Source organism: Hypomesus transpacificus, chromosome 9 (assembly GCF_021917145.1).
Source record: "Hypomesus transpacificus isolate Combined female chromosome 9, fHypTra1, whole genome shotgun sequence".
Classification (NCBI taxonomy): Eukaryota; Metazoa; Chordata; class Actinopteri; order Osmeriformes; family Osmeridae; genus Hypomesus; species Hypomesus transpacificus.
Window position 1 is genome coordinate 10,309,553 of NC_061068.1, and position 26,839 is coordinate 10,336,391.

Sequence of the window (26,839 nt, forward strand, 5' to 3'; positions counted from 1 at the left end):
AACTTTAAAGCTTTCCATAACACCTCCCAAACGACAACAATCGCGGTGTGTGTAATGAAACAGATACGGTACACCAAGCCAGTGTTCAGATGTTGGGCCAGAGAATACATTTGATAACCATTTCTGTTTGATTATCCAATCCCTTCTATGGTCCAAAAGTGTCAATGATGAAGCTAATGAATAAAGTTTGGTTAAGATCTTTCAAACTTGAATTTGGATGAGAGGATAGGATTTCCTAAGCAATACTGTACTGGAGAAGCAAAATAAAAGGCATGTCTTGTTATAACAATAAAGACAATGCTTAAGAACAAAATGAGTTTTGCTGGCTTATTAATTCGTCATACTCGTCACAACTCATTGATCGATTGGGGAACATCGATTGGAAATATGAGTTCATTCTACTGGAAAACACCAAAAACAAAAACATACTCATCAATCAAATCTACCGGTCTAATCTAAAAAAGATTGCCTTGTGATGTTCTTAAAGAGTAAAGAACCCCTTCGATAAACCCGGAATGTTACTGACCCTGATTTATATATATATATATATATATGTGTGTGTAATATCTCGGCATGTAGAACACAGTGCTGCAATAACATCCTATCATCCAATCCTGTATATGTTACACTACACACTAGGCTATGCAATTACCTTTATCTCTACCTTCAGTTTCTGAAACTTTCTTTCCACCCCAAACACAAGAATATTTAATCAATGTAGCCTACTCACCCTCTTGTTATCGTGGTATTAGTTCCTTGTCTGTCTGACTGACGTCGCTTTTGGATGTCTGGAGTTTTAGGGTTAGCATAATGCTTTAGAGTTGCATATAGGGTTCTTTTTGTTTCCGTCTGTCTTTTTTTGTGGTTAAAACTTTACGAGGTTGTGTTTGCAAAAGGGCCTACAGCTCTGACCCTGAGTGGCTCGCGGGAAACACGTGATGCCATTAAACTAAATTTTATGGTTTGGGAGAGCTGACAAACCTTCCTCTCAATGTATTTACATCATATATAATCTTAACTGTCGTGAATCCCAGCTGTTGGGAACCGTTATCTAAGTGGATGGAGGCGAATGACGCGTTTACTGAGGATTATCTTGCCCCCAACGATCAGCACTCTTCTTTGACTCAAGCAAATGGTTCCCAGACGGTACAGTAAGTTAATAATCTTGTTTCCTTTGCATGTAATGAAATAGACACCTGCCCCTTGTTGCACCCAGGGGGGCTTAATTAATATTGTAATGCAATATTAGACTGAGAAATGCCTTGGTGAACTGGCGCTAATGCTCTCTATTAGACTCTTAACGTGGCAGTTTTTCTCGTCATCTCAGATTAGGCTACACTTAAATATGGCCTGTATAGCGTGATGTAAAGTTAGGAAGGGAACAGTTGGAGAGGCTATTCCGGTGTGGGCTTTGCGGCGGGGGGCGGAGGGGGGGGGGGGGGGTGGGCCCTACTTAGCAACTTCCGAAGATAATATTTCTTTAAAATGTCGAACGACATGCTAATCTCAATTTAGTTATGCAGAACATTTGTGAAATCTTCCCTCACATGCAGATATTTCGTATACATTGTCTGTAGCCTACACCTACGCTATCTGGTGTCGGGCATTTCCAGTTTTAACACACATGCTTCGTACCAATTGGTATATGACTGCCTTCTTCTATAGGCTATTAACCAATAACTTAATAAAAGCACATGGATTATGGACCTATGCTGGCCACCAGACACCCAAGAAAATTTTCATTTAGTGTTGGAATGAGACAATGAATGACCTCAGGGTCAACAAGGAGGGCAGCAGACAGAGAATGAGGTATGATAAAATGTAAGGGGTTTTGACTCTTTCTAAGCCTCCAACGTTAAGTGTTACTCAACATTTTCATCTCATATGATATGCTGTATGAAAACTTCTTAGAAGCTGCCAAAGTTCATTTCTAATTGTATTTTCCCTCATCAAAATGGACGTCCTGTTTGATGAGTGGCATACGCCATTCGCAGCAGACTTGTAACTAGGCTACTGTTCTCTCTGAACAATCAGAGCAGCATGCCAGCCAAACCATACATTTATTACAGTAATAAACATTTTCTAGTTTAAGGACTGTTTTAAGATCTGTATTATCACTCAATTGATAGGCACTGATGATTCATAAGAATGCATATTCTGAGAAGGGATGCAATTAGTTAAGCATCGTAAATTGAGATAAAAGGAAGAAGCTGTAGACGTTTCGTTTCTTGATGCCTTACAGAGGCTAGTGTGTTCAACGTTTCACATACCTTTTGTGGGTTAATCTGCGGTCAGTATGGTAATAACGAACACAATAAACCCTCGGATATAATAGAACGTTATTTTTCATCTGCACTGTCACGTGGCTGCTTTGTTACTTGTTTCTCGAGACGGAATATTGAGTGTGTGTGTGTGTGGAGGGGGGGGGGGGGGTACCCGCAAGGTTCAATTCAGGGCGATGATCAGGTAGTATATACTTCTGGCACTCTTCATGAATCATGCATAAGTATATAACGTATATTATTAATAGGGCTCGAATGGGGCTTCTAAATTCAATTATATTCGAAAGAATCAAGAAAATGTTCCAGCCAACGTTTACAATGAATTAATTCTGGCATTCATGTGACATTTTTTGTACTATTAAGTTGGCCTATTTTTTTAAAGCTTTATGGATGTTATAGGGCTAGTGGGAGGGGACTCTGTGATCTCGATCTAGATCCATGTGTTTGTAGACAGGTGTGGGAACGTGTGTATAGACACTGGTATTCTGTAAACCAGACCAAGCCAACTAACGTAAAAAAAAAGCAAGTAGGTGTCAACGTGTAACCTTCTCTTAATTAGGTTACCGTTATATTTCTTACAGCTGGCTATTTTTGAATTTAGTCGTCTATATGCACCCTGGAGAACCACATTTGTGTTTGGCAAACCCAAATTAGCTTCTATTGGAATACATAGGCGATTCCATTCCAACTTGGTTTCTCAAAAACTATTCTAGAACCATTGAAGTTAAGATTTTGCATGAGAGTTAGGACTGCATGAACAAGATAAAGAGGGGAAACTACAGGCCAAAAAAGAATGTCTATCGTAAGTTAGAGAGCTAGTGATCATGGGGGCGATTGATTTGCTGCTTGTAACGGCGTAATAAAACTTAATGTTCAACCAGGGTCCCTCAAAACCGCTGTAGGCGGTCACGCGGATGCTTGGAAAAACTAAGTTTATGTGTCGTTTTTATTTTCAACGGATAACAATCGACAGCAATGACGCCTATTACAGTTAACCTATGGTGCAGCTCATGCACGCGATCAGTCTTTCTGATCTGACTGGACATTGTAACAAGTCAGCCCCATGTAATTTACATTTAGTCTATAACCACAACCTTTGGATTCAGAAGTGGCACTTTGAAGAAATAGCACAATATCACGATTAGGCTACAGACCATTAACAGGCCATGACATAGGCTTAGATAGCGTGCGTGTATGGATAATCATTAGGCTATATTTACATTAAACAGCCTAGCCTGTCAATAACGTTCCAACCACTGATTAGTATCAGGTAGCCTATAAACTGTTGGTGTAAAGGTTTGTTGTCTGAGCTAAGCAAAAGGCCTAGCCTGTGATGTGCACGGGGAATTTGCCAGGGTTTAATCCGTACACGTGCGGATGAAGGCATCATGGTATGTGCCAATCCCTAAAGAAACATATATTGCGTTTAAATTGAATTTGTAATACTTTTTAGGCTAACATTGTGGAATTGTCCAGCACATTACCGAAACAATTAGCCTACGTTTGTGTCTTTATTTTTCCCATTTGTGATAATAGCCTATCTTGGTAGCCATTCGGTCACATCATGCTTGATGCTTATTATTAGGCTGATATCCATCTTTGGTAGCATATTTTTCGAGTCAGGTATATATAGGCGTTGTGCCTTGTAGTAGATTTTCGTCTGCCTGATTTTGCCAATAATCCTTAAATCCTACTGTATTTAGTCCCTTCAATATGATCTTAAAAGTGTGCACCATCTCTCACACAAAGGATACAAAAAGATTGGTATATACATTTGGTTCCTTATCCGGGAACTACATCACAGGCTGCCATTGGGTTTCAGTGTCACGTGGTTGAACTAACTTTACAGGGTCGCGTTATAGTAGGAGGGCTTTATGTACCAGAAAAACGACAAAGGTAGAAAATTTATTTTTCACTCCAGAAATTAATGATCATGAGCTCGTATTTGATGGACTCTAACTACATCGATCCGAAATTTCCTCCTTGTGAGGAATATTCTCAAAATAGCTACATTCCTGAAAACAGCCCTGAATACTACAGCCACACAAGAGGTACTGGCTACCAGCATCACCACCAAGAGTTGTACCCTTCGCGAGTGACCTACCAGGAGCGCCCGTATAACTGTGTAAGCATACCCGAGCCTGAGCCCCAGACCGGGCATGGCCTCACACATACAAGGAATCTACTTGCAGGGAAAGGGCAAGCAGCTCCCCACGAACCCCCACCACCGATACCCACATCCCCTACAACCCCACCGACTGCGCCGCCTACATGTATTCAAGATACCCCGGAGCATCCCACCAGCACAGCTTCTACTAAACAGCCCGTAGTTTACCCATGGATGAAGAAAATCCACGTCAATACCGGTAGGCAAGCTGTGTTATTATTTTTTTCTCTGGATCTACCCTCTCTCTATTTCACTTGTACCCCTACTCTTATTTTAGAACGTCAGCCCATAGTCGACTCCTGCTTCGTACGTTATGAGAGGGGCCACTTTGAAACGGCACATATGAGGCGGATTTACGAGTCAGCATTGGCAATTACACCCGCCATAAATTTTACAGCGGAGGCACTGTCTGGACAGTCGTTTTGCCATGTGCTTTTTTCTGTTATGCATGTGTCAGAGTGAAACAAGAAGCAGAGAACAGAAGGGAGGTTAAGGAATTTTAGTATGTTTGTAATGTTCCAATTAATTACAACATTGGTTTCTGCTGTTAAACTGCACCTGCAACCGAGTCAGAGAAGGTCAGGTACACTACTAAATACTCCACACATCTTTCTTGCAGTTTCTTGAAGAATTCACGCGTGTTCAGACCTTTTATTCTGTAATTTCCCTTTCGTTTTTCTCTTTTTCCTTTCATTTATTTTTTTAATCTCTCAGTGAATCCCAATTACAATGGACCTGATGCCAAGCGGTCCAGGACTGCATATACACGCCAGCAAGTCTTAGAATTGGAGAAGGAGTTCCACTATAACCGCTACCTAACTCGGCGAAGACGAATTGAGATTGCTCACACTCTGGTTCTTTCGGAGCGGCAGATAAAAATTTGGTTTCAGAACCGCAGGATGAAGTGGAAAAAAGATCATAGGCTTCCCAACACTAAAGTGAGATCCTCTTCAAACACAACTTCAACCTCTGATACCAACACAGTTTCATCAGCCAGCACTCTCCCGCGTGGTGTTGGTAATACCCTGCCAGCCTCCGAGGAACTCACTCGAGTGCCTGTTGTCGAACGAGAGCAGGATATTACACCGTTATAGACACAAAATAATAGACTATATATGAGGGAACACGATTAATTATTTATAGAGTATATCATTTTTTCTTTTTTATTGTTCCTCGTGCTGTCATTAAACTAAACTATTGTTCTAAGTCCACGGTTAGGCTACACATGCATGTGAGCATGGATTATCCTATAGGCTACTGTGAAATATATTTAAACGGTTATCAGGGTTTTAATTTATTGTGGTGTTGATTTGGGGGGTTTAGTGGTTTGACTATGCTATGATTTATCATAGATTAAATTAAAGTATTCGCCTGTGGCAGAATACGTTGATATATATTGTTCTTCCGTGCACAATCATTTTATTTATTCAATGAAAATAGTTGTAATTTTCATCCCAAAACCAAGGCCAATCTTGTTAGTGTTTTGTGACTTCAGATTTGTGGTTTATGGACTATTTATTAAAGTATCCATTGTAAAATGCAGCAAAAGTGTGTTTGTGATCATTTTAGTGTTCAATACAAAGTGAGTGTCAAAATAGTTTTGAAAACCTTCGAGTCGTCATTTTTTTATATTAGTAGTCTCTATGGTAGGCTACACAGTTTTTAAAAAGTAATTTATTAATATGCCCTTTACAAACAATAAGTGGTCGAGCAGCACCTTTGCTGATGTCACCAGAAATATTAATGGAAAACTTCCCTTATAGCACAATTCAGCCTGCTTTAAGAGAGTAGCGATTTTTCAGAGGAGACTGCGAGATAGGTCTGGTATTTATTTACATTATCAAGATTTAGCACAATACTGTATAGACCTCAAACAAAACGATTGATTAAAATTGAATTTGAACCCAAACAGGATCTGATTACCAAGAAAACTAATGTCAAACATTTTATGTTAATCCCAATGCACACGTGACAAATTAAGTGAAAGCCGGAGTGGTCATTACTTTTGGATGTAGGGAACCCGCCAGATGTCCACCGCTATGCACAACTGTCATCCATGATCTGTTGAGAAATGAATGCGTGTGGCGTCATTTGTGCATAAACGCAGTCTCACAAGGATCTCCTTTCCACAAATCCAAGTCTCCTTTGCAACTAGCCGTTATTAAAAAGCACGGGTTCAGGAAGGGGTCACGTTTTGTTTGCCAAGAACTTCGTTTCAGACCGGGACGTCTGACAGTGAGCTTTGTATCCAAGGAACGTGTGTGTGCTTGTGTGTGTGTCGAGGGGGGAGTGGGGGGTGGGGGTGGGGGGGGGCTCTGGAAGTGTTTTTTGTTTGTTGTGATGGTCATAAATGTGTGCACGCGTGCATATGCGTTTTTCTGGGTGTCGGTGATTATAGGTTTAGAACTGTTACGAGCAATAACAATACAATTACTGTGAAAATGCCATTAGTTTATTTTTGGTCTACACTATTAGGCCTGCTTCTTTCATTTAAAAGCCATGTTTCTTAGTCATACCACACGTGGCCGAGAGAGGTGACTCAATAGATGTCATTAATTCACTCTATAAGGGGGCACAGGCGTTCATGGACAACGTGATGCTTTAAGGTTAAGGTTACTGTAGCTTATACATTTCAGATATTTGCTTTAAAATATTTCAGATTTTTGCCACATTGGACCAAATGACTGTCAGTTATAAATGTCCTAATATTTTATCAGTCACTGTTCCAATGGGTTTCTTCTACAGTTTGGTCAAATCTGTAAACTGGAGTCAGTCAGCCTCTTTATTTTTGTTTGTTTTCGCCTTGGTTTGATGGCGTATGTGTAACACCGGCAAAATAACCTAGGATGGTACTATGAGGAGACGTTTTGGAATTGCCTTGGTGTACGAGTAAGAATAAATATTTAAAGACCCAATGACATGTTTACTTGTGAATTTGTGCCTGGCAACCAAAGGGTCATGACGAAACTCAATAACACTTAACACGACAGTGAAGAGAAGAGGCTAGATTTTTTAACAGTGGAAAACGTAGTCATTTTCTTTACAGTGCGCATTAGAAATTATATAGCCTAATTAGGCTATGTGTTGAGAAATGGAAGTCAATAAAGTTAAACTAATAGGCTAAAATTAGTTTTTCAGAAACGTGTTAATGGTTTTATCATTCAGAGAATCTCATAGGCCTATCACAAGTTTTTCAAGACAATTGAATGTTTTGGAACTGTGCAGACTTTCTCATGTTCCTCTTGATTTTTTGAAACTCATTTATTGTGCTGTCTGATGTTGGGCTATTTCTTTTTCAAATGGGAAGATTTTTTTAACTGCCCACATTTGCAATGTGAAATCCCACTAACTACTTCGGCATACACAGTTGAAATAGAGGTCATAAAAACGACTCTCAATTTAGATGTTATAAATCTAACTTATCTCTTGTTATTATTCAAACTCCGGAATGCAACAGTTTCCTTCTCCAATAAAAGGTTGTTCACCAGGATGTCTGAGTAACCTGTGTGTGGTAATTTCAAAATGCAGGACGATAAAATGGAAAATCTGATCAAATGACACCTTTGGCAAGATGAAAGCGCAGGCCTTAATCAAATGATCTGGGCCGGTGTCCTAATGCACCATTTTAGGAAGTTAAGAAAAAATATTGACTTGACCATTCTTTTGATTAATGCATTTTAATTTAATTCATAGAAAACTTGATTGAAATTAATATTACGTAAACTAAATTCACTCACAAAGTTTATGCAATTTAGACTAATATGTCAATAATTATACTAGCCTACATGAACAGCACTCTTTTGTGGTAAATACATTTGATATTATAAGCTAAATTCAATGGTCTTACAAAATCTATATTGAAAAGAATATAGCATGAAATAAAAAGCCATGATTGTAATTTTGAGTGTAATTAAAGAATCAAATGACACTGAATGCCTATGGAAGTCGTGCCGGTGCTGATTCAATGCAACTAGTAGACTAGATTTAGGATAGATATAACCTAATAAAAGGGTGGACCTATAGGTTAATGAGATGGCTTAAGCCTATGGTGGGAAAATGGGGGAAATTTGTCATTTCAGGCTTAGCCAATTTATTGGGGCATGCAAGAGTAGTGTCACGTCCACCCAGTGATAGTCCAGTGTGGGTGTGATTGTGTTTTGTTTTTCTGTTTGTCACCCTCACTTTCCTCAGTTTGTGGACACACCCACCTGTTCTCTCCCCGCATCTGACACCAGTCACTCATCAGCGCACCTGTTAACGATCAGCTCATCAACCCATCGACCTTCCTCTCCCGGACGGATTATTAGTCGTCGTCCCCCCCCCCACCACCAATGCCAGCCCAGTCTGCGTATTGTTTATTAAAACAGATTATTTTGCAGCAGTTCCAGTTTCTGCACCCGAGTTCTGTCCCCTACCCTGACAAGTAGGCCTTATGACCCACAATAGCCCGTGGCCTACCATTTGTTACGTTTAGTCCAATGGAAAAGGTTGATGCTGTAACAGTAACTGCTAAAAACTATAGGCGCTGCTTAGCCTACAAATGGAAAAAGCAATTGGGATTAGGAATGGTTACCTTAATTGTAGGATTGTTTAGACCTATAAATGTCACAGACACACCAATTTAATTGAAGCAATCAAGCAATTCAGTACAATTCCGATAGCTCAACATTGCATGGAAATTGTCATTTTGATTGGGAATTCTCCATATAGGCTTGTTATGGACTTTTCTTGTTCCCAACAAGTAGGCCTACCTATCGAGACAAGTTGGTAGTGACACACAAGCTACCTTCTCATCATATGTCTTTTCTAATAATGTACTATTACTTAGCCTATAGGCCTATTTTTTGTTTGTAACTGCATAGCCTCAATTGTTCATATCTCAACAATCACCTGGAGTGGTGCCTACATTAAAAGGATTCAATTTGGGGCATTATGCCTAATTGTCAATTAGGTAGCCTAATAGCATAGCATGCCTAAATGTGCCTATATTTCATTTAAAGGAAACATTACTTATTGTATTTGACCTTCTATACCATATTTGAACTTATTTTATTATTAAAGCTTCTATTATAAAAATCTAATAGTATTTGCTGTTGCTTGTTAATCGACTGTTTCCACGCTTTTTTCCTCCTGTGCTGCATTGTTTACTGCAATAGACCGCGATGGACTCATTAATCTCACTCCGTCTGCTCCGAAACAGCACCATTTGTATGCATGGTTATATCCCCAGTCTAACTTGTCCATTTGTTCGTCTTAAAATCCTCTCCACTAGAGTGCCTCTTTCCAATGGGCAATGTGATCATGTGACTTGAGGTTTATATACATACTACAGCCTACATATAGAGCCTAGTTATGTTTACAGACAATATTCGCGAAACGGTATGGAGACATGGTACAGGCTGAGGGAACTCAGGCGCTGGGAGACTGCAGTAAAGATGATTGATTGTCGTCATCGTGGTTCACACAAAGTTCACCAGGAAAGTATGCTTGTGCACGGGGAGGGAAGGAAAGTAGAACTAGAGCTTGCTGGCTCTTTAAGGCAAAAATAATATGCAAGATCGATGCAATAAATACGTTTATTGTGTTGTGCAGAAATAAGCATTATTGTGATTGTGAACAGGGACTTCATTTGTGGTTAAATTGCCAAGTAGGCTAAATGGCAAATTTGTTCAGTAGTCCCAACCTACCATAACTCCATACAAAACGGTCCAGATATGGCTAACCACAATAGGGCTTCAGCAAATATAGAAAATAATATACCTGTGACATATCTAATACAAGCCCTGGGCATTCTTTTGACATTTAGTTTAATTACTTCTAAATTGTTGTCTGCTTCAGTCAAAACATTGCTCATCACCGTAGCTTATATATCAAATATTTTGGGGGGTTTTAAGCTTTCAAATGGTTTGATTCAGATTCCTCGTGGGAAGCAAGCAATATGGAAATAGTGAGAGCACTGAAACGCATGGTTCTTCATCCTTTCTACATCAATTTTCTGGTTCCAGCTTCATGAAAAGTAACGTCTGTTCTCTTTGTCTTTTTCTCCTTCTCTTTTTCCAGGCACACACTCTGCAATGATCACTGAAGAGAAAGCGTGTTTGCCTATAACTACAGACAATTCCCATCCCCTTTGAACAGCCACCATATCACGTGGGCACTGGGAACCTATGAGGAATTTTACTTGAGGGCTCCTCTTGACCAGACCTTCTTGAGAAATGTTGGCAGAGAACCAGTCAGACCTGACAAGAAACTCAATTTAGAGGCTGGCCATGCAGCCATAATGGTCATGTTGTCTCTTGACAATTTGGGTTTTGGAATCACATTTTAAATTACAGCTGATTGGCCAAAATGTGTGTATTCACAAACACATCATTCAGATGTCATAGTCATTTAACCACTGTGCATATGTTTAAAACATATTTCATAGAATTACAGAGGAACAAATCTTTTAATTTGTAATTACATTTTTTAATCTTTCAAAACCCTCAAATCTAACCCAACTCCAACCAACAAACATGAACATTCACTTTGTCACTTTATTATAACCATGTAATGTAGCATTTGAATGCAAAAGAAGATATCCGAAATGGATGTTTACATGTGTAAAAATGTTAGGCTAAATAAATGTTATAATTAATAGCCTCTGAATGTGCCATCCTTCGTTCCTTTTAAACAATCATGATAATAAAACATTAAAATGAATATCCATGATCAGTCCTCAATTATGTACACAATGTCATTCTAAAATTATGTATTTTGACTGTACTAACTGTACTAAACTAATTTTACACATTATTTATCTCTCTGTCTCCCTCTCTGTCTCTCTCTCTCTCTCATGGTTTCTCTCTCTAGGGGTAGGCTGTATAGGATGCTGTTATTGTACATACCCCACTGCATTATCATCCATCACCTAAACAGTCAGAGCTTCAGGCTTAATGGTGGAGTTGGCCTGCCGATGGCCCCTGTTTGTGACAGTAGCAAATGCCAACTGTGCACTCTACACATCACGCTCCACCATTCTAATTCTGTTATTACTGTCATTTAACTATTAATCTTAGTCATGGGAGAGTACGATGTGGAGTAAGAAATACATAAAGACAATTAATGATGCTCAATCTATAAAGTACAACACAATACAAGGAAAAACCCTTTCCACACATTTAATGAGTTAGAATTGCAAATAAAGAAACCTATAATTGGTTCAGAATATACTTTGTTGATAAAGAAAAATCTTAAACACTGCGCAGAATCTAGCAATACATTTATGTTGCTGGTTTTGGCTTTTTAAGAATGCCATTTACAGCTTTGTAACTGTACACAACCTCAAATGAAATGATTATGAATATTATTAGATCAAACATAATACCTTTTAAATGTTTAAAAGGTTAAACCAGGGAGACACAAATTAATTGTTTAATGCTCTGTATTATTTTGTTAGGTCAAAATATCAAAATGAAGTTATTGATAAATAACTATCATTTAATCTAATCCAATTCATATTGTAGTTATGTAAATGTGGGAACATTTCTGTAACACAAGGTTCTTACCCCCAATACTATTAAATCAGTATAAAATGTATAGGGGAATGCAACAGGAATCTCCCAATGACACTTGACAAACAAGTGTTTCCTCTGTTTGCTGATTTATGACTGTTTGTTCTTGTTAGTCTGACGATGCTTTCACTCAGAATCGCAGGTCCAGCTTCATTGCATAGCGCAAGGGTCTTAATTTACATTAAAAACTGTAATGTTCGTATTAACAGTACAGTAATTTCAGAAACAGAATATCATTCTACATCATTATAGAAATTATTATATGTGTGGTTAGGTAACAGCATGACTCTTGGAGTGAGAGCTATCATTATTTGCTACAGTACCCAAACTGTCATATGACTCAAGCCCGTTAAAGAGGATTGCGAATATTACATGAATACTGTTTATAAGCAAGAGCTGTTTGCTTTGAATGATCTTCAACCACAAGCAGATTTCTGTATATATAGTTACATTTGAAATTCATGGGTGTTCTGGTGTCCTCTAGCACCTGAACTGCAAGAACCTACACCAGGATACTGTTTGTGGATTTCAGCTTTGCTTTCAACACAATCATCCCAGCTCTGCAGCAGGACAAGCTTTCCTAGCTGCACATATCTGACTCCACCTGGAGGTGGAAACCCAATTTCCTGTTTGACAGGAAGCAGAACATGACGCCGTTGAATCATCTCTCTGCACCGGTTCCCCTCAGGGATGTGTCCTCACCCCCTTACTCTTCTCCATGTGTACAAACAGCTGCACTTCCAGTCAGTCAGTCAAGCTCATCCTCCACCATCCATCATCTCTGGTGTGGATGAGTTTGCCTACAGGTGGGAGGTTGACCATCTGGTGTCCTGTTGCATTCAAATGAACTTGGAGCTCAATGCTGTCAAGACAGTAGAGTTGATTGTGGACTTCAACAATTATCTAGCCCCACCCACCTCAATCACCGTGTGTGACTCCCCAGTCGACGTTGCTGCCACTGCCAAGGACAAGTGCAAACTGCACTATATCATTTGCTCTGTGGAGAGGGTGATCGGCTGCAACCTGCTATCCCTCCAGGACTTGCACGCTTCCAGGGCCCGGAGGCAGGCAGATTGCGGTCAACCCATCCCTCCTTGGACATAACCTCTTTGGTCCCTCCCCTCTGGCAGCAGGCTGTAGTCCATCAGGACCAAAACCTCAAGGCACAAGAATAGTTTATTCGCGCATGCAGCTGTCCTCATCAACAAGCCCCAGGATCCCCACTGACACTCACTGTTCTCCATGCAGAAACAAACTTTTTTCTGTTTACCCTAAGTAGTCTTGATCCGTCTCCATAAGTGTATACCTGTTCACTGGGGAATGTTGAATATCTTTGTCTCTTTGTCACTTTCATGACATTTATTTATTTGTCTGCTTCATAACAACGGTGTGTGAATTGAGGATTTAGTGGGGTAGATGGGTCATAATAACTCAACTCATAGGGCCCATAAATCCAGGAAAAAGACTTCCTGTATTGCTTACAACTGTTACTGTCATATTCAAGCAGTACGTTATCACAATCCATGGATTCAACAGCACTCCTGTTAGGCAGGGGATTTATGCCAATTACTGTTGAGATAATAGCACCCCAGGCAAATATGGGCCACATCATGTCTAAAGGGACATCTAGATGTCACTCAAGGGACAGTTATCTAAACAAGTATTATTATAATATCAGTAACTTAAGTAGTGAAGGTATAAGGATAGATCACTTTTGTACTCATTTTCTAATGTGGGATCACAACAACCTATTAGCTTTGAAAGATATTTCTCTGTTTCTCAATTTAATTTAATGATGCATTATTATCATGAATGACTGAGCGTTGTTGTCAAAGCCATATAATATTGAACATGTATAAATAATGATACGTTTACATTTGTAAAAATAAAGACAACTAGAGAGGGTACAATTTCTGGCGAAATGTTAGGAAGTGCTCGCTTGCGTCGGTTGCAGGTGGGTCCGTCCCTTAATATTTAAGTCTATGGTCTGTCCCCTTAAGTTTTTCCCTTCTAGTGATATTTTCAAGCATTAAGTCTACTGCATAATTTATTAAGAACCCCCTTTCAAACAAGCAAACCCCCTTTGAAACCCCCTTAGCAACGTTGTCACCGGCAGTATTTCAGATGGAATCGCGAACAGTACCGTCTGCTAACTGAAAATATGCCTCAAAAACTTAAATAAGTTTGACATTAATTTAGGGGAAATGGCTCATTCAAAAGAAGTTTACTATGGGCAAGCTAGCTGCTGTTACTAGCCAAACGTCACTGAGGGGATTGTTTGAAAGCGCCAGAAATGAGAATGTTTCTTTTGACACAAAGTTTAGGCTGTGGCATTGAAGACAGCGACGCACCACACAAGCTAGAGTTTAAATACATTATTTAATGTGACATTACTTATAGTACAAGCAAGTCTTGATTTTCTTAAATGTACATGTGCTGCTAGTACACCACGTCACAATACTCGCTGTGCAACAGCACATCTATGCACGTTGTATCCATGCATCGTTGCTAACGTGTGCTGACGTGGTGACGTAGGCTAGCACCGAGTACCCTTCGTTGACGAAAGGAACTTTTTGCCACAAAAACGTTGTAACATCCTAAACCATGCAACGGAACGTAAATTAAAATATAAGCAACGCAATCAAGACCAAGACAAATATTTTGACAAGGCGTTGTCTATGTAATCCAAATATTGACTGATCCGTAAGGGGGCAAAAATAATAAAAAACAATAATAATATATATGTGAGAGAACAATGGTTGTGCTTGCCGAACGCGTGAGCACACTCAATAATAATAACTGCAATAGTAACAAATTCTTGGAATAATAACATGTAAAAAACTTTTTACAAACATGATGACATTCAAAGTCAAATATGTGCATATTTAAAAATGAATATTAACTTTATCACCTGCATTCATTTTATGTTATATTGCTAATTGTTCTAAGAGGTCAACCTCTGTGTTCCTCAGGTTGTTTACAAATCCCTTGTGATGGAGGCATTCAGGGTCAATTTGTGTCAAGTGAATCCTAACTTTTATGTCCCTTTTTACTATGGAGAGTGAAAGAGAGACTCTTCTGATTTCTGTTGTACTTGCAAGATTCAGGGCGTTTCTGGGCAGGCCCAGTTCACTTGTACACATTCTTTGACGTAACAGCTTTGTCGTCAAACCTTTGTTTTCTCAAGATGTCAAGGGTGTAAAAGTGGTCAGTTGTTCTGTATTCAAGGAAGAATCAGATTTGGCTTTTGCTTAAGGTTTTCTATTTAATTCTGGCATTTATCATTTATAATGCCGCGGAATGTCTTTCCAAAGTTACTACTTATACAGATGTATGATTATTGGAAATTGGCCTGGAACCATGTTAAAACACTGGCATAATAATGCCACTTTTTCCTCTTGACCTCCCCACTTCTTGGCACTCCTCAAACTTGCACATATTGAAAGGCATACTAAGGGGTATGTATTGGTGTAATGAAGGCTCAGATTTAAACCAATCATCATCTTCACACGCGGAACAAGCACTCGCTCAACTTTAGTGGTGTACGTTCTACCAGTTGTAATAGTCATCTGTCATCTGTTCGTCCTCCCTAGAGTTCCCAGGGTCGAGAGATGAACAAGTAATGACGCCTGGTGCTGCTCTGGGGTCAAACAGGAGACTGTGAGGTCCTGCATAATCTTCAAGGGCCTTGTCAGGGTGATAAGGAGCTAACGGACTACACAGAGAAGCATCCTAAAGTGATGCTCATGACATGATGACCATGACCTCCTTGCATGATCTTAGTCCATTTTGAAACACCTAGGTGATTGTTATTTAGTTTGTCATTAACTCAGCAGTTATGCTACAAATGAAGGTTGTAGTTTTCTGAGGGAAAACATTTGATCCGCAATGCTATATGCGTCAAGGTTTGTCAGGTCATAGGACAGCATCTTGGAGATTTAAATGTTATGTAAACAAATGGTAACTCAAACCTCTGAAAGAATTTACAGGGGACTGGATCTGCTAATCTGTGGTCAGTTTGAAGATTTTTCAGCCTGTCGAATACTTGCTTGTCCTGATGTCACTCCACACTGGAAAGGATAACCTCTAAACTGATTCGATTTCAGAACATCTTTTACAGACAACATTTGAGGGACAAGATGGAAATACACGTATACACACAGGCACACACACCAGTCGATTTTCAATTGTACAGTCAGTGGGAATTATTTATGAACCCATTTCATATTGAATAGTAATCAATTGTATCATTAATTTAAATGAACTGAATGAGTTTGACTAATATTTGAAGAATATAATAACCTTAAAAGATGTAACTGTATATGGGTATGTGTGTGTGCATACATGCGTGTGTGCGTATGTAGAGCTTTGTGAGATACCATTCTGCTTTCAAGTGATGCAGCGCTCAGTTAATTAAACACAATTGGAAAGGACAACGAAGGAAGGACACATTTTCCCCCTGCTGCTCCAGATGCAAACGATTACAAACAAACACTATTTCCTCTGTGAGGCAGTGCCGCTATCGACTGTGAGTGAATTAAAATTCAGATGGTAAACTGAAAAAGCTACGGAGATTTATTTATTGAGCTCCAGGCGGGAGAAACAGGAGCAGGGAGGCAGGTGAACCCTGAACGAACCCAAGAGCTGTCACTGAGACAGATCTGCTTATCATGCAAATGTGAGGAGTGAGCTATTGATCGCAGCCTCTAGGATTCCATTAGCCCGCCCAGCTGGGACCAAAGATGTGCCTCAGTGTTGTACCCATGCAGTGCATATTGCTGATCATTTGCAAATGTATATCAAATATCCCTGAAATGGCCTCCTGAAACGCAATGCAAACAGACCTTATCAGATGATGGCAAAATTGAGAGGAATAGGTCTCATGATAAGGATGATCTTGGTGAAACTAATGGTAATGGGAAATTGTATTCAACAATAATGATCCAAACACATGAGTCAATTTTTATCTTATTTATTGACTATCAGTTTTCATCTTGGCAATACAAAGAGGCAAATGAGCTGTTTGAAACCAACTATACAGAAAATCAACACAACCACATTTAAATATTTCTGTTGAATAGATCCATAACTGATGGATCCATTCTTTGTGAAACTCCACAAAGTCCAAAAGGTACTCCAAATCTGGAGCCAAGTGCACAATGTACAATTTGTGAGGGCTCTCTGAATTGTTTGCTCAAGACATGAAAAGGATAATCCCACACAGAGACAAATAAATACATGTATTTCACTGCCTGGAGGCCGTGGTCAACACAACATCAGACTTGTTGGATAAAGACAGAGTTGTCATATTGTCTGGATTATTTTTCATCTTTAAAATTGAACCCTGTAAAAAACTATAATTGACGGAAACTCATAACCAAGGGTTATGGCAATTAGTCATGAATCACTGCAATCTCGTTGTGATCAGAGATGGGAACCCTGTCCTGTTCATCATGATTTTTATCTCTATTTGCAATGTATTTGTCTTCAGCTGTCTTCATATCAACTAATTACATGTCTCTCAACAGCATTTGAAGTATGCTGCTGAGTTTGTTTAAGTAGCAGTGAGCAGTATTAACAACTATCAGTTGATGTTAAATACAACATGAAATGTGAGTGAATTGAAAGTGAATACGAATATATGAGAAGATATATATTTGTTTTTATCTTTTAACACCTGTAGTGTTGCATAGCCTATCAGTATCTATAAAGGGGTAGAGGGAAGGCGAAAGAGCTATTACACTCAGGTGCCAATAGAATGCCACCTCTGTTTACGGCCTGATACTATGTGTATAGCTAACACATGCCATCCCTGAGCTGGGAAAGATGCATGGTATCTGCATTAACACTAAAGTAAATGGCAAAATGCCAAGTGTTAGCCAGTGGTATGAATTACTGAAGTATGAAATTATCTAAATTACATATTCTGTTGCAGTCAAATATCCAACCAAGGGAACATTCAAAGCGTGTCATTTTAACTGTGTATACGGATTTCCTTAGATGTACTTAATTAAAAACGTTTACGAATTATTTTCAAATACTGCCTCATCAACTCCTCTATGCTTAGATGTTCCCCATAGTAGAGTCAGCGGTCAATGATTACTGAAAAAGAGACATTTGAATCAGCCAAAAACCTATAATAGGAAAAGTGTTAAACGTGTGATTTTCATATTAAATGCAAGCAACTTACCGTATGAGTTCTGATAGCTGTTTCTTTAATTTGTTTGAGTACTATACTAAATATAGCATTTATCACTTTTAGCAAATGTATTATTTCTTTTTCCCGGCTATGGTAACTAGACTAAACTAATTTGTAGAGGACCTTGTCTTAAAACTATTTACTGATTGGTTCGATTTGAAGATAAAACCACGTTTTAATGAAAATGACCCTCAAAACTCGGAATACTGTTATTAGGACATATGAATCAATAATTGTCATTGTGCAACAAGTTAACAAGGTTTTTTCTTACCGTTCGAAATGTTTTGGTATCATGCAACACTCGCGTCCAATTTGGATCAATGCTCCACACATCACATTAACCTAAATTCAGACAATAGGTGTTTGAGAAGGTATATTGCAGAATAGCCTGACTCTCTTGCTGATACTGATGCACTTCTACACGTTTGACTTCGTCGATCCTGTCTATCCTCTAAAACTGCAGTGAGTGTTTACCATTGCAATGCCATTCCAAGAGCGACGTCAGTGCAAGACTTAGGATCAAATTACAGACGGCTTGATTGTTACATACGGATGACGGACTAAGGAAACAGACCGGCGATGTTCAGGTAGGCCTACAAAGACGTTGGGAGCATAATTGGAAGCAACAATTTACAGTTGATTTATAGGATATCGCTTGTTTTAAAAACTTTGCAATCCATAGCATGGTTGAATTTTACTAAATGTTAATTGTATGTAGAGAATCTACTCAGCCTTGACTGACCGTGTTCTAAAAATATTTTTAAAAACAGGTCTATAGGCCTATGCAGTTTCCCAACAAACAAAAATGCCTAATTGTACGGCTTAGTTAAAGGATAGGGTTAGGGCTAGGTTATTGCACCTTCAAGTGGTGTGGCATGGGGGCCAATAGAGGTCATGATGATGAGAGAGAGATCTCGAGATGCATATTATTTAAAAATAAGTCTTTCCTGACAGAACCCTTGTTTTACCAGACTTTTAGTTCGCTAAACCGAAATTGATTCACAAAAGAGATGGACCTACATAAATCATAGTTGAATGTATTACGTTACACAAAACATATACGTTTCGAATGTCTTGGCATCTCAAAAAATTGTCTTTTGAACCTATAGCTACCACAGAAATATTGTTTAGTTTCATTTTTCGTCCAGTTTCTGGGCTAAGTGTGTCCCAAAGAGCCTGATGGTAGGCATACTTGCTCCCTGGTTCAACTTCGACCTCTTGACCTCAGCCTCCCATGGGACAACGTTGACCTGGTCATCAAGATGTAGGCTAACACTAATTATAAACATTATCCAAATTCACTTGTTAACTCCTAATTGGTGTCTATGCCTACCTATGTAATGCGGTAAATTAAATGACTTATGAGGATGCCATCCCATGACATATGAATTGCAGCCTGCCCTTCATTTGAACTCTGAAATGAACTGAAATGTGTGAACAGCTAGCCTACACATGCACACAAAGCCCATGCACTCATTCACAACATAAAAGTGTAAAAAAAAGACTACTAGTGCCTAATAGTAGCATAATCTCAATAGCCTATATTGTTCCTGCGGTTATGTTATGATTATTGTTTTTACTTTCAGCGACAATATTGCTTGCATCCCTAGCCTCTCACATTTTTGAGGTTATTGTTAAGGGAAAGCAGGCACATCAGTTTATGGATTGAATTGAGTTTGGATAAGGCTTTATAGACTATAACGGCTAGTTCGGCTGGTTAAAAGGTAGAGTAGGCCTACGATTTGAGACACTGGTTTTGGTTCAGAATAATCAATGTTGCCGAGGTAGAGGAGTAATGACCGTCTTGTTACATTAGTTCATTGATCCAAAATATAAACCTTTTATTAATCGTTTAAGGGGGGCACTTTATAACATCAACTTATAGGACTACATCAGTCATTTTAATATTATGACCTTCATAAGGCTGCTGAAATAAAGCCACAGTAACAGAGCTTTGGCGCGGTTTATCCTCAATCTTGACTGACGGGATATTTCATTTTCAGGCCAAATGAAAATGAATGAAGCCGTGCATCGGAACTGCGAGAAGATACTTTGAATCTGTTGGTCCGCTATTTCCTTAAAGTCATTGTGCATATGTATATATGTGCATGCATGGTCATATGTTATATATTGTGAGCTTATGAAAATATTAAGCCTCATGTCATAGCCGCAAAATTTGGCTGCTGTTTTTCTCGTCGAAGAAATTGTGGTAAATTCTGAAACCTGAATAACGGACCAAAAGGCTCAGTTTGTTGTTGATATTGGCAAATTATATAAGGGTCCCTTTTTTGCAAACATAACCCTATTTTTCCTGCAAAGTATAGCCTACCTATGAGTCAAAAACAAGAATGGCACTTCTAAAGCCATAGTGGTTTTGTGATTTTGTGACTTTTTTTGACATTCAAAATGTTAAATTTGTATAGCCCCTATATTTTTTCAAAGACTTCTGTGCCCAGAAGCAACAGTGATTCACATTTAAGCCTATACTTTCCCTCATTTAAAAGCATATGATTTATAGGTCTAGTAGACCTAAATTGTGCGTATTTGCTGCGTATCACAACATATGCTATATTTTTGTCTTCATATGAACTAATGAAAGAGTATGACTGGCGGATTTTTGTTGGCCTTAATTTCGGCTTTTTGTCTCACAATATTGCAATATTTATCTTGCCGAAACAAAGCTCTAGGTTTTGTTTCCTATAGACTATATTTTCCATGCAACTGATTGCGGCAATTCATCCTTCACTTGACGCAGGCAATAGGCACAACTTTAGCAAGCAGAACACACGATAAGATATAACGTAGTGCACAATGTTATCACATTTTAGCTTAAGAATCAGGATAAGTATCTTGTCATTCATCCACCCAATTTAAATGGGATATCCTCCCCTTTCTTATCACCATATATTTATTTTTTACTGGACATAATTGAAAAAGCCAAAACACATCTGATTGCCACAGACCTTTTGCGTGTGTTCTATAAGAAAACACAATTTAACAATGGCCATTTAAAAAATTGGTTCACTGTCTCCTCCTTACCTCAACCATTTCTCATCCGTCAACCTAATCAAAAGTATAACATAGTAGGGCAGCCATTTATAGGGGTTCTATCAGGGAGACAGCTCATCACTCAGGACAAATGAATAAAAGAAAACACACTACTTCAGAAATACCATCAGTAAACTCAGAGAGATAATTTGTCAGTGTTGCTTCACTCAGTCTCTGAGGTACAAAGAGCAGTACACACCAATGAAAAACTGAAACCACATAGTGTCTGAAGTCAAGACAGCAATGCTGTCTCTAATACATCCGTTACCATAAACAAGTCTCTTTCCTTTTGATCATGCTTAGTTTAGTCAATAAATACTTATCTGAATGGAATGTTTACACCTTTACAGGCTGAACACACATATATACACAGAGACTTTTACGAACCCAAACAAACAATCACAATGTGACATTAGGTACAACATCCACACTCACTAAAGCTGTATTGTTTGTGTTTGGGTTGATAGTCCTAAAATGGCCATAGATAGTGAGTGAGAAGCAGAATGAGGTCTCTGTTTGAAACAGCATAGTGCTCTCTCACTGCATCTAATGACCACAGAGGCATAATTAAGACAAACTCGGGAAGAAATTAGCAAAGACATTAACTACAACATCAATAAATAAACCACTAATAAAACGGAGTGTCATGAAGAGGGTAGCAGATATGGGTAGTGATTAGGACAGTGCAGTGGAGAGAAGAGACAATTCATCTGTCTAGCTTTGTATTTATTTGATACACACTACAAACAGCAATGGCATAATAAATACATCTTATACAACTCTGTGCATGAACATGTGTGGTAACCACACAGTGAACCATCTCTGTTCCTTTCCTCTGCTGATGCACCTAATATTCTTGGTTTCTATGAATGATCTGTGGATGGCGTGTGCACCGTCCTGCGGTTGAAGAGCTCTTCAAGATTGATAGAGCTTTGTGACCACGAAGAAAAAATAACTACTGAAGAAAAATTGAAGAAAAAGTCACACTAGACTTATAAAATGTTTTATGATAAGCAAAACACTTAAGAGAATTACATTTATACAATATCATTTTAATTAAATTAATTGCTAATGAGAACATTAATCTGACAAGAAAGTATCCAATTCAGTTTTGCGCGTAATATTTGGTATACGATTTCATGTACACAAAGCTTAAAGCAAAAAAAGAAATTCATCCAGTTTTCACAACACAAGCTCTTCCCAATACAAGCTCTTCTCCTGTCTGGCCCCCCAATGGTGGAATCAACTCCCCACCTCCATCAGAGACACTGACTGTCTCCCTAGCTTCAAGAAAAGGCTCAAGACTCAGTACTTAGGATGATTGGCTGGACCTGATGTTTCCTCCAGGATCACAATGACTCTTATTGAGAGACTTGTTGCTCTTGCTGGTTAGTTGTAACTGACATAAAACTTTTGTACTTGCGGTGTAATATATTTTTGTTGCTTGCTTTTTTCCCCACAGGTACACTCTTGCACTTTTTGAGGTTCATGTTGTTAAATTGTTTAACTGTAACTTGTTCAACTACATGCTCTTATGGCTCTTCCCTTTGGGACTTATTTAGTTTTCACAATGTATGATTCATGTTTTGGCTACCCACAATGTTTGGGGCTATCTCGTTGTTATGATCAGTGACCTATGCACTTTTGTAAAGCTCTCTTTTGGAAATCGCTTGGATAAAAGCATTTGCTAAATACATAAATGTAAATGTCTTCACAACATGGTGGAAATAGCATTACATTACAGGTATAAGGAAATTGGGTAGATGACCCAGTAGACAGATGCAGAACTTGAGCTTTACTGGGGACGTTGGCTTCTCATATATCTGGTTTCAGCCCTCTCACAGCCTCTCCCTTTCCTTCCCTCTGCAACCCCTTCTCAAGTTGAGGGGACTGTGTAGAGTTTATCAGTTAGGTGTGCCCTCTTGTGCCCTCGCTCTCCTTGTATGATGGGCAGCTCTGGAGAATAATAAAGAGCGATGTTGAGCCATACCCCCCCCCCCCCCCACACACACCCACAGAAATGCACTCCCTTCTCTACCACCGCAACCCCCTATCATCTTCTCTTACAGAGCCCCTCACCCCTTCATTTATCACCCCCTTCCTCCCTCTCTTGCTCTAATTCTGGTTTAATAACCACTACCTCCATTTATCACAGTATCGATGGCTCTGACAGGCTAACTGTGGCGCGGCAGCTCCCTCTTGGTCCTTTTGCACATGGCCGTGGGGTCACCAGGAGGTCACACTGTCAAGTAAGAGCGACCCTAGACCATTGTCTTCAGCTAAGAATATTATATACACAAAGAAGGATATATAGGCATGCTCACAGAATGAATCAATTCCTTTTATTTGATAAACAACAAGCAAGCTACAAATAGAATGTTGAAAAAAGTCAGGTCCGACATTGAGAGTAGAAGCTGATTACCTAAGCCATGAATAAATATAAGCTTAAAATCATGTATTTTAAGAGAATAGATAATATCATATGATTATGCATTCCATGTATATTCTCATTTAAAACATCTACAGGAAATAATGTGCCACTGCATCTTTAGAACAAACCCTCAAGTTTTTTATCTTTTTGTTTAGCAGCATAGCTTGGCCTTGTGGGAGAGACAGGCCATTAGCTGAACCTCACCCAGACCGTCTGTCAGGGCTGATACTACAGCACACTAGGGACTGCTGTGTGTGGACTTGTGTTTGTGTGTATGTGTTATACTGCAGGACTCTAATCCAGTGTCTCAGTGGCAAGGCTCATTGTGCTAATTAATAATGCGACAACGAACAGAGAGGGATGGGAGTCATTAGGGAGCTGCAGCTGTTCTCTCAGCTCTGTAGTGGTGCATTTCAGTGTGTGTATGTGTATATGTGTGAGGTAGAGAACGAGTAGGGAGGGTGTACAAACAAAGGCGAAGAGTCACAGTGAAATGAGAGTTTAGTGTGTATTTTTGTGTTAGAGGTCATTCTGCACCTTGCCAGTCAAGTCTTCCTCCAACAAAAAGGTAAGATCTTCTGCCTCCTCTCACACCTGCACCCTACCATGGGAGATGGGGTGAAGGATTTATTCACCATCCAGGACCAAGACAAACAGCCAGTGCTGCGGTGCTCAATGCCTGGATCTGCCTTCATAGAATGGGTGCATAGATGTTCAAATCTCGATTAAAAACACTCAATGTTCGTCATTCGAAAGTGACTGAATAAAATATACTAATATCTGTTTCCTTGTTCTGTTGTTACCTCAGTGTACTTTGGACACACATACAGTATAATTATAAATGTTAGAATGGGACCAATGCACATTTATTCAGTACTGATTGGAAAGAATAACATGTACTGTATAATGCAAGCAATACAATTAGTGCTGTGATCCTGAAGAAAAAAAAGAAAAAACATTGTTAATATTTCCCACTTAGTGAAACACAAACAGAGATGCAAGATGGTTTCGGGGTAATGACTGAAAAGCATACTTGGTGAGCGGGTATCCTAACTTAAAAGAGGGTGCTATGGTAGCACAAATAATCTGCTGAGTGGTAGTGGTTGGGTGCCAAGCAAAATGTGTGGGTCTTGCAAAGAGGAAACAAAGACACCTCAGCAGATGGGTCAGGGACAAAACATCCTTAAGCATAAAATACTTAGATGCCAAGGTCAGGTACTATCCACTACTACATGGGAGCGATACCATATGACAGATGATTTCAGGTTCTCTCATTAGTACATTAAGTAGGTAGAGGCCTGGTAAACAAATGGGCTGTTGCAATAATGCCAACAAGATAAGTGTAATCTCAGGTATCATACACAGCAGCACAGTTACATTAATTTAAATCTGCTTGCCCAGTGTAAAGAATGTATACAGTATCTCTACACATTACAGTTCCTAATGGGATACACACAACAAAGCGGTGTAAAGTATGCTTTCATTTCCCAAGAGCCTTTCAATTATGATGTAGTAAATGGCTTGACATTGTTTGCCAACATAATAATACTGTCCATTTAGAAGTGATGGTGTCATATTGTCTGACCAGCAATGGTAAAATAATTCAAAGTCATTGAAGATAAAAGACAAATAGAGTACATCCAAGTCTCAAGCTGTAAGATGAGTGAGTACACCATCCATTGCAGATAAATGACATGGGTCATTTCTCAAGGAGGCTGATTGACCAGAGGTTATGTGTTACTCAGCAGTGATAGGACACCTAGTTCAGCCAGCTTAGCCTGGGCTACTGCCTCCCATCCTTTATTGGCCAGCGGGTTCCTGGGGGACGGGTGCATGACACCCTCCACGCGCACCTGCATACCTGCTGCAGAGAGGGCTCTGCGGGCCCTCTGCTCTGCTACTCTGCCTACCCCAATCACCATAGAAATGCCTAGCACCTCCACTGCTTGGGACAGGGCAGTGTCACACAGTGCCAGGAGAGTGTCACGCTCTCCAACAGACAGCTCAGGAGGAGTCAGGTTCTTGCCAGAGGCACTCATGAAGATCAGAGGGCACAAGTTATGTACAAAGCAGTGGCGGAAGAACACCGCTGGCTCCCTGCACAGTTTTCTGAAGAAGCCCCAAAAGCGAGCACCGCTTACTTCTCTTTGAGTACAGGACAGCCCTGTGATTTGTCGCTTTGGATGCTCATCGGGGGGATGTCCCACCTTCCCTGTGATCTTCAGCCAATCGCGCACAGAGTTCACCTCTCCAAAGGGGACCTGAGAACAGAAACGAAGTAGAAGACATAGTATATAATAACTTTTGCTTATCAAGCTGTATAGCAGATAATTTACATTCATATTGGAATGCACAAGTACATTTTATTTTAAGGACGGCCAATAACCAAATTCTCACCCCTGTTTGAGCCATTCCGAAAGGTCCGGGGTTCATCCCCAAAAAAAGAACACTCTGCCCCCCACCACAGTATTTTTCCACGTAACAGCGATGCGTGTCCCAGGCATACTCTAGCGGGTTGTAGATGTAGCGCACTGGATCACTGAATGACAACCGTCGAAGGTGGGCGTTTAGTTCCAACTCCACTTGCAGAAACCGTGATGCGACTATTGCAATGTTACTATCCGACACAGTGGGAGGCAACAGCAAGCGAACATCGCCTTCCTCTTTATGCACTCCCTGTCCCCCTGCATCCATCTCACTAACCCTTAAGAGAAGAACAAAGTGAATTATTCTGGTGGTTTATTTGGACAAACGCTGGCTTACTAGTTGTGCAAACTAATTTGCTTTGTCGAGTATTCCAAAAGCAACATACTGTGGCTTTTCAAATTGTGTGCTGGGTGCCATATGCTATCCAACTAACGTTATCTATCCGAGCTATATTCAACCATAGTACTGATGATGCATACGTGTCAGATTTCAAAGCTCGTCAAGTGTATTCAACAAAAAGCTAATGTTAAATCATTTACCTTGAGATTTCATTCTTGTTCATTCTTGTGGACGTCTTCCGGCAACAAAGACGCCAGCGAAAGGCATTCTGGGAGTAGGAATTGTAGACGTCTAAATCCCGCATTGCCTGTTTTATGTAGAGAGCGCCATCTATCTCTGAAGTCGACACGAAGCTCAGGAGACACAAAAGCATTTTGGTGACCTGTTTGCTAG

General features: G+C 39.5%; 2 protein-coding genes and 1 long non-coding RNA gene across 3 annotated transcripts; 2 read left to right on the forward strand and 1 right to left on the reverse strand.

Annotated features, from left to right (window-relative positions):
• Nucleotides 1-754: 754 nt before the first annotated feature.
• LOC124470887 lies at nt 755-11,151 on the forward strand. Its single transcript, XR_006956469.1, has 2 exons — nt 755-1,151; nt 10,510-11,151. It is a non-coding gene; the product is annotated as an uncharacterized LOC124470887 (long non-coding RNA).
• On the forward strand, nt 4,041-5,829 carry LOC124470882 (homeobox protein Hox-C4a-like). The gene is made up of 2 exons (XM_047025067.1): nt 4,041-4,648; nt 5,164-5,829. Exons 1-2 carry the CDS (start codon nt 4,210-4,212, stop codon nt 5,541-5,543), a joined length of 819 nt encoding a protein of 272 aa, XP_046881023.1. The 5' UTR covers nt 4,041-4,209; the 3' UTR covers nt 5,544-5,829.
• Nucleotides 11,152-23,412: 12,261 nt separating the features above from the next.
• smug1 (single-strand-selective monofunctional uracil-DNA glycosylase 1) lies at nt 23,413-26,705 on the reverse strand. Its single transcript, XM_047025085.1, has 3 exons — nt 26,647-26,705; nt 26,078-26,384; nt 23,413-25,941 (listed from the first exon to the last, which is right to left on the reverse strand). The coding sequence occupies exons 1-3, from the start codon at nt 26,667-26,669 to the stop codon at nt 25,411-25,413; spliced, it is 861 nt and encodes a 286-aa protein (XP_046881041.1). The 5' UTR covers nt 26,670-26,705; the 3' UTR covers nt 23,413-25,410.
• Between the last annotated feature and the right edge of the window lie 134 nt (nt 26,706-26,839).